The sequence below is a fragment of the Pinus tabuliformis genome, chromosome 1_2 (assembly GCF_031772625.1).
Source record: "Pinus tabuliformis cultivar Carrire ecotype Pingquan chromosome 1_2, CPIR1, whole genome shotgun sequence".
Lineage (NCBI taxonomy): Eukaryota > Viridiplantae > Streptophyta > Pinopsida > Pinales > Pinaceae > Pinus > Pinus tabuliformis.
This window is the reverse complement of record NC_142298.1, coordinates 1,133,894,739-1,133,904,002: the sequence shown is the minus strand read 5'-3', so window position 1 is coordinate 1,133,904,002 and position 9,264 is coordinate 1,133,894,739. Positions and strand designations below refer to the sequence as shown.

At 38.4% G+C, this 9,264-nt stretch overlaps 1 protein-coding gene across 1 annotated transcript in view; it reads left to right on the top strand.

Moving 5' to 3' along the window:
* The first annotated feature begins 529 nt into the window (after positions 1-529).
* The window catches only part of LOC149210159 (uncharacterized), a 323,003-nt gene continuing 314,268 nt past the window's right edge, over positions 530-9,264 (top strand). The window contains exons 1-2 of the mRNA XM_089396649.1: positions 530-1,039; positions 1,471-1,623. Of these exons, the coding sequence (XP_089252775.1) occupies positions 770-1,039; positions 1,471-1,623 (423 nt within the window). The 5' untranslated portion in view covers positions 530-769. The remainder of the gene's footprint in view (positions 1,040-1,470; positions 1,624-9,264) is intronic.

Sequence of the window (9,264 nt, the reverse complement as noted above, 5' to 3'; positions counted from 1 at the left end):
CAAGAGATTTGATCCCTCTAAGAGCTTGGTAGATCCACAATTAAAATAAATCTAGGCTGATTTAATTTCCTCCTTTAAATAAACTATATTCCACATAAATACCATGAGTTCTCTAACTAAAAAACAACCCATAGACCAAATCAAATTTCCCTATTTAAAATTATTTTTATTTTATTTTGATCTTATAAAATATTTTAAATATTTTTATTTTTTATTTTTATAAATAAATTTTGCAATATGCAAAATCTCATGTATCCCATGGAATTTTGGCATCGCTTCCGCAAAAAGTGATTTCAAAAAATTTTTGTTAACAAAAAAAAGTGATTTCTGTACATTTAAAAAAGAAAAGAACACTCACTACTGCTCATCAAAAGCACCTTATAGCTTTTCGATGAAATATGCGACCTTCATAAATCAATAATTTAATATCGAGAGATATTTAATTTAATGAAGTCTTAGATTCGTTAATCACATTTCATTGTCTATTCAAATGAATGACCCGGGGTTTGGGTTTAGAAAGTAAATCGATCACTCAAATGGGCTCTGTGCAAAAAGCACTTAGCATCACGCTTAAGGCTCAAACCCTTCTGTATAGTTTTGACTGTTATCTGAAATTTACATTCGGGATTTAATAACATCACATTCTATTCTTATGCTGTTCTGATTTATTTCCCTACATTCTACGGATTTGTCAGCCTAGACGATCATGTCATTATTAAGCCTCGTATGTGCTCTGTAAAGTTGCATTCCTAGCAAATATCAAATTCGCATGGCTCAGTCTGTATATTCGTCATGGTCCCTGGATCCTTGTCAACTATCCTCATGGTTCGAATCTCCTCATTTCCAGCCCTCTGTCGCCTGCCAGAAGCTTCCATCCGTTATAAACCCACGTTCAATATCTTTAAGCTTCGCAATCAGAAGAGGGTCTGAAGGAAGAAAAGCAATGGCTTCGTATGCAGGCATTCGTCGGGGTCCTGGAAGCTTGTCGATGGCAAAAGGGCTTGTAGCAGAGGAGGAAGAAACAAAGCATTCCTTAGAGGTAATGCTATTCTCATCCTTTATGTGAACACAACGCCAACTCTACGAGAAGAAAAACCAGGAAAACCCCTCTGTCTTTCTCTCAACAATCTAACATGCTTGTTGCAAAGGGTATACTGTGAAATTTTGTACTTCAAGCCACCTATGTATACCATTGCAGATCAGGAAGCTTTTTTGCATATATAGAAGAGTTCTTCTATATTTTGGGCTACAACTTACATCTTTATCTCCCTTCTCATCAGTGTCTATTTGCATTGCCTTTCTGCACCAGCATTTTACAGAAATCAGTGTGCTACCATCTTTCTTGTTTAGTTTCTGATATCGTTTTCACTGCTTCAGACAAAATTCGCATTATTTGGCTGTGGTTATTAGATAGAATGATGTCCCAAATATTGAGCGTGGAGCTGATAATTTGTTCTTGTCAATTGTCAGAAAAATACCTGGCTTCATAAAGACTCTGGGGACCTTGAGCTGTCTGAGTTGACGGCGATATCACCTCTAGACGGACGATATGCAAGCAAAGTTAAGGAGTTGAGACCTATTTTAAGTGAATACGGTCTTATTAGGTATCGTGTTATTGTTGAGGTATTTCCACTCCTATTCAGCTTGTTCTATACTGCGTTTATACAACTCAAACCCTGTCTTATGTTCTTGCTTATGCCATATTCGTTATTATGTTTTCCTGCTTTAGCCTGATATGTGAAGTTGTAGTGGGTCGTGCAGCTGTTTAAAGGTGTTCTCTATATTTACCTAATGAATTGTCAGCCCATAGATAAATGCTGCTTTGCTATGGACCTCTTAAAAGAGTTTGAAATTAGCTTTCATTATTAGCCAAAAAAGAGCTACAATTACAAGGCTATATTACAATAAAAGAAAGTGCTGCTAAAGGCAGGCTACCAGCTGTCATAACCATTAACAAAAGAGGTTATTACAATAACTGACAAAAAGTACCACTTAAGCATCACAATTACAAAATCCACTCTAACACAATGCGCAGAGTCCATAAAATCATCATAAAATATTGCCATCTGGGTAACCAAACCTAAGAATGTAACAAAAATGTACGGGTGAACACTGCTCACCCACTTGTTGGTTCGTATTGATCATGGTGGAGTCGAGACCATCCAGTTTTTAGCTGGTCCCTAGGGGAGCAGGAGCTCCTATCCATTGATAATGATCATCTACTCTACCTAGCCACAGACTGAAATGGCCAGATTGACCATGAATGTTTGTCTTTGCGTGATGGTCCCCTTTAGAGGTGGCAGGGACTGTCGTGAGTAGGTATCGTCCTGCAGCTTGCCATGTTGGTCATGGCACAATCCTTGTGATTTCTTTCCCTTCTAAAGATCAAGCCTTTTCCTTGTAGCACCATGCTTACAGTGAATTGGCATTGCCCTAGTGTCTGATGATGCTGCAGAGGTGCTCTAATTCCATGTTTAACTTCTCTGTCTAGCTCTGAATCTGCATGGCCTAATCTGACAAAATGGCAAAACAGTTAATGAAAGAAAATGACTGTTGGCCATGATGATATCAATGAATACTATTATTGTATTCTATCCAGATATAAAATGTCAATTCTTGACAGTTTCCATGCATTTTGGAAAGAAAAAGAAATCCATAATCATCTCCTAAGACAGCCTAAAGTAAATTGAGAGCGGTGATTCTCTTAGAGGGTCAAAGGTCCTCTATCAAGTGCCATAGTCTATGGGCTTTTGGAAATAAGCGGAAGAAATGAAGGAAGGTTTCCTCCTAATTGCAGAATGTATAGGCAGGAGAAACAATTTTCGTTTTAGCTGAACTCCTATGGCCGAGACTTGCAATATGAGAGACTAGGCAAATAAGGATTTTTTGGACTCAACTGGACCTTTCCAGTATTATTTTTCTGCTCAGCCAAGTAGTCAATTTATAATTGTACTCCATTTTCATTTAGCTTGTCCTTAAATTCATTTGACACAACTATTTTTAGATTTCCTGATTGATATTTGCACTTTATCTTGGCCCACTCAATCTAATCCAATAGGTAGCCAAAATGATGACGTCATAGTGAGTGAGGCCATTGGGGGGCCATGTTGAGTTCTCTAAGTGCCAAGATGAGAGAGAGGGCTCCATAAATGATGCATAAGGGGATGGCCCCTTGATGTCCATATAAGTCATCATGTGGTGCTCCAAAGTGGATTTGGGGCACAAACATTGGTCTCATGGGTCTCCTGATGAAGGATAAGCCGGTAGACTACTCCAGGTGAGGGTACAGATGATGGTGCTTGCCCTCCCATGTCTCAAGGATGAGACAAACCTCCTCTAGGCCTTGGATCAATTGCCAAACTGTGTGTACATTGTTAAGCCGACTGGGGTAATGCTATTCCAAGTGCATGATCTCGTGAATAATGTGGGGCAATGAACAAGCTGTTGAGAGCTATGTCACAGGGTTTGCGAACACAAAAAAATAAATTCAAATTCGTTCGGTAAACCTGATAATCGAACCTCAACGAATTCGAACTTGAAGGCAAACCTAAAGACGAACCGGAAGCCGAATTAAATTTTTTTAAATTCTTTTTTGTTGTTTGAGGTTGAGTTCGAGTTGCTTTTGTCAGTTTTTTTAAGGTTTATGAGAAAAACCATGGGAAACACATGGTTTTCTCTTGTTTCTCTTACTGCCACTTAGTTTCCCATTGTGTCCACTGGTTTGGCTTTATTTACCATGTTTGTCGATATATTTTCACAAGCCAACTTCAGTTTGAGTTTACTTGCTCTATTGTGTTCAGTGTTGCCGTTGTGTGTTGTATTGTTTGCAATTTCCTGAATTCAATTTCTAGATGCTGCTTGTCGCCCTCGCTTGGAGCGCGAAGTGAATAGTGGTCGTGATTTGTGGCTCGTGGGTGCTCACTACTACTCATATAGCTTTATTGATTGATTTTGATTTTTTATTATTTTATGTCATATATATATATATATATATATATATATATATATATATATGTTGAAAAATATGTATAGTCGAACTTAATGTCGAACCTCATACGAACCTCATCGGAAAATTCGAATTCGAATCGAACTTAATTGTTGTTGAACTCGAATTCAAACCCGAACTGTGTGACATAGGTTGAGTGTGCCCATGAGATTGAAATAATGCTCTATCACATAATGGAGTCCCATGGCTCTCAACGCATCCCCTGCAAGTGTCAATATGATCCTCTGGTGGGCTTGGGCCCCAGTTAAGTTGCCCAACCCCAATTAAATAATTGGTAGAGTTTTTCTCCCACACATACCCCAAAGTTAGAGTGGGGCTTGATGGTAAGGTCTTTGGTGAGTCCAAGTGTTATTAACTCTATGTAAAATGTTGTACTAGATCATCTGTCAAGTGTTGCAGAATTCGGTTGTCTAGAGGTTATTTCTTAATTGTTAAATTTCCCCTTCTGATGGGATGTCTATGTAATATTTGATGTAAAAGGTGTTGTCTATAGAAGTTATAGGAGGTATGAATACTTAATTTTACACCTGAACTCCTAAATTTCTACCTAGACACACTTTGAGGGTGGAAAATATTTGTAAACCCCTCTCGAGTCATTTGTTTTATTTTTCGGCAAAAAATGCCAAAATAATTAACCGGAAAAATTGTCGAAAGATAAAAATGAGAGAAAATTAAATTCTTTCCAAGTGGAAAAATGATTAAAATTTGATGAGGACCCTTCCAAAAAGGAAACAAGTCAAAAAATGAGAAAGGTCACATTTTCAAGGCAAAAAAATCCCACTCAAAAATTCATTGGGTTAGAAAGAAAACATTTTCTCAAGGAAATTGATTTTTTTGGTCTAGGTGGTTATTTTGAAGGAGAGAATTTCGAGAAATTAATTTTGAAGATTTTTGAATCAATGCCGTGGGGTTTCTTGAGGTTTGGTGCAAGTCATTCATCACTGAAGCTTGCCATTCATTGTCTTGTGCCTTCCTTCTAGGTATTTGATCACTTTAGGAGTGATTGTTGTTGTATAGGTTGCTAATCTTCTTTGTAATCTCTTTAAGGTGTTGGAAGATCCTTTCTAACTATCTAAGAGGCTTCTTCTTCACTGTAAGTTAATAATAAAATTGATCTTCTTGCTTGAAGGGAGCTTGGGATTCAATCCCATGATACCCCCCTCCTTATTTAAGAGGGAGAAGCCATCATCTTTTTAGTTAGTTGCTCTTGTTTTGGTACTAACCATTTTCTCTTGCTCTCATATTGATTAGATATAATTTCATTGATATCAAAGGTTAGATCTAGTCTTGAGTTGCATCTTCTCATTTTATTTTGTTAGCAATCTCATTTGCCATTATCTATTTGTGCTTGCATCATGTAAATTTTCACTTGTTTCCATTGTCATATCATATAAGTGAAGAACATCCTAATAAGCACTATAACTAAAGGCACTTGATATTGTTATCATTGTTTCATTGAGAAATTCTTTAAAGTGCTTCATTGGTTTACTATTGGAATCTTATAATCTTGTGCTCTAAGGGATATTTCATAACCTTGGTTATAAGTGATTTAACATCTCTCACATTGAAGAATATTGCAATAATTGTAGCTCTTTGAAACTATTTAATTTTATCGTCATTGTCATTTGCATTATCATCTTAGATCTAGTTTTTACATTCCTAAAATTTACCTCCAAACATAAGCTTGGTTGATAGAAGGTTAGGACCATCTTCTTCACATCCAATTTGAGAAGCTTGACCCTTGCTCAACGGTTAAAATGGGTGACCTTGCGGTTTTCTTGTGGCCAATCCCTTGTAAGAAGTTGGAATGGAGGCACTTTGAAGTTTGGTCGTTAGAACTCCTTGGTAGGTATCGTTAATGAGACCTTAGCCTCCTTCCCTAATAGTTCTTTTTACAGACGAGGAGAAGGCCTTCACCTTTAGTATAGACATATAATTAAAATTAACCAAGATCTCGCATTTCACATAGATAGATCTTGTATTCATTGCATTCATTTTGCATTTCAATTGATCATTATAATTGGAATTGTGAGCTCAATCTATAATTGCAAGTTTTACATTAAGGCACTGGTCCCTTATTGTTGCATCTTGAATGTCATATTGATCTAATTAAATGCATCTTACCTCACGTTGCTCAAATATAATAATCAAACTTGCCATCTAATTTTAATTCAAGCTACTAAGAGAAGTGATTGCCTTGCCCTTAGATCTCTTAGACTTGTTGTTTCAACAAGTCTCCCCTTAGTTTTTCTGTCTTTAGGGACTACCCCCCTTAGCTTTCCTAGGAGAGCGCCTACTCTGAGCGTTGCGCCATAAAGACTATACCTTGTGGGGTTGGAAACTTTTCCCACACTAAGGTGTATATCTTAGGCGACAACACCTCCCTAGGTAAGAGGGGCTAATAAACAACCCTATTAGGTGTTCCCAACCCCTAAAGGGATTGAGATGTCCAAGGTACATGCTTCAAGTGGTAGGGGTGATGTGGATGATGATGAGGTGGATTGGGACACAGGGGTCTTAGGGCCAAATGCCATGGGTTTAAGGGTGGTAATGATGAGGGATGTCCACACATTTGGGTGTATATATGTAGGAGGGAGCAATCGTGGTACATGAGTTACCTCGACATTTGTTTTTCCACCCTTCTTCATTTGCCTTTTTCCTTTTCTTAATTTTTCTTTATTATAAATGCTCAGAGCTCTAGGAGATGAGAGCATGCTGTGTATAATATAAGCAATTATCACCCCCTTAATTTGGGGCAGCTCATCGCCTTCTAAGGGTTGGGATGTGCATAGGTTCCTTAATGATGTGGGGGTACTCATGGCGCCTTAGGAACTCGGGTGATGGCTATAATGAAGGGGTAGAGCTCATGTTTGGCTTTTGCCCAGGCGCTAATATAATGTCCCAACCCTCTTTTGCATTTTGTGATATTATTTTCTTTTGTATATGGCCATGATATGCTTTTAATCTTTTTTTTAGCTGCATCAACCTTTGGGGAAATGTTGAAGGCCCAACCCAAACATGTGGACCTTGTTGAGAAATCAATCTTGGTAGAAATTAGGGTTTTGATTACTCTTTTCTTGATAATTACTTGTGATTATATGTTGGCCTTTAATTCTTTATTATTTCTTCTTTCATCAAGCAATTACTAATTTATAAATGTATGAAGATCACAAGAACAAAAGATACAAGATACATGCTTTCAGCCAGGGCAAAACCCCTCTCCTTGGGGAAAACCCAGTCAAACTGTTCTTCTTCTTCTTATAGAATCAAGTCAAAATAGGACATCCAAGACCCCAAGAACAAGACCAAGACTTCCACCAAACACCAAGTCAACCCTCCAAATTTTCTCCTTTAAAAGAGTCAAGGTCTTCCCAAGTCAACGAAGGTCAAAGTGTCTTTCTTCTGCAACTTTCAAGGTTTCGGCCTCTAACTTCAGTCTTGCAACTCTTGACCTGCACCTTCTGTTTCTAGCAACAATAGAAACCCTATAAAATCTCGTACGTGTGTGCCGAGTTAGGTCAAAAGATAGTCTTTTTCTCCTTCGCTTGGGTTCTCTTCCTTCTTGCCTTTGCTTGTCTTTTTCTTTTGATTTAGGAGCAGATAGAACTTGCTTCTCAATGGTGTCCAAATAGGTCGAAGTCTCTTCCTATTTATACCTTCTTCAAGGATCGAATGGGCCTCTTCTAGGCCGACTTCACTGGCAGGGTCGACCTGGTCTTGGGAGTCCAAAATTTACACTTTAATCTCAAAAATAATATTTCTTTCTTGATACAATTTGCCCATAAGGGTCTTATACATGTGACAAATACTCAGATGACTCAATAAACCATAAAAGCATGAAGAACATGCTTGACCTAGATGATAAATAAAAAGAGCATGAAATCCATCAATCAAATAATAATTTTCTTTTTCTTCTTTTTCACTTTTACAATAAATATATAATGATATAAGTACAATAATAATTATGAAGATTGAGCATAGTAACATTTCTCAACACTTCCTCTTAACTAGGGAGGTATTCATAATTGTACAAATGGTACAAGGATGACCTCAAGTTGAAATGTTCTAAGAAGAGTATCACAACCAACATGTACAATGCCAGGGATCTAGAATCTAGATACTATCTAGGCTAACCACTAAGGTATCAATCCATCAAGGGATTTAGGTACCATCTAGGCTACCTGCCAAGGTATCGATCCTAAGTATCATCTAGGCTAATTGCCGAGATACCAACTTAACCACGGATCTAGGTATCATCTAGGCTACTTGCTAAGATACTAACCCTGATAGGGATCTAGGCATCATCTATGTTGTCTGCCAAGATACCAACCCTAGGTATCATCTAGGCTACCTGCCAAGATACCAACCCAACCAAGGATCTAGGTATCATCTAGGCTATCTGCCAAGATACCAACCCTAGTTATCATCTAGGCTGCCTGCCAAGATACCAACCCAACTAGGGATCTAGGTATCATCTAGGCTACTTGCGAAGATACCAACCCTAGGTATCATTTGGTCTACCGGCCAAGATACCAACTCAACCAGGGATCTAGGTATCATCTAGGCTACCTGCCAAGATACGAACCCTAACAGGGATCTAGGTATCATCTAGGCTATCTGCCAAGATACCAACCCTAGGTATTATCTAGGCTACCTGCCAAGATACCAACCCAACCAGGGATCTAGGTATCATCTATAAGCTATTTGCTAAGATACCAACCCTACGTATCATCTAAGCTACCAGCGGAGATACCAACCCAACTAGGGATCTAGATATCATCTAGGCTACTTACCAAGATACCAACCCAACCAGGGATCTAGGTATCATCTAGGCTACTTGCCAAGATACCAACCCTAGGTATCATCTGGGCTACCGACCAAGATGCCAAGTCAACCAGGGATCTAAGTATCATCTAGGCTACTTGGCAAGATACCAACCCCTAAGTACCATCATATGGGCTTGTTTAGCCCAATGTACAACAATTCATCATCTCTCCCTCTCAATCAAATAGGAGATCAACTAATCCAAGCTTGCTTCTCAAATACTCAAGCTTCTTATTAGGAAGAGATTTAATCAAAATATCGGCCACATGTTCATCTGTAGTGCTCATCCCGAAGCTGTAAGCCAATAGGGGAGATCCCATGAGACTAGGGTTGAGGATTAACCCCCATTTGTAAGGTGAGGGAATAAGGCTACAGTCACAACCCTTCCTTCTTCCAAGTCACTTAATAATCCACACCCAACGTGCCCAAGGAAA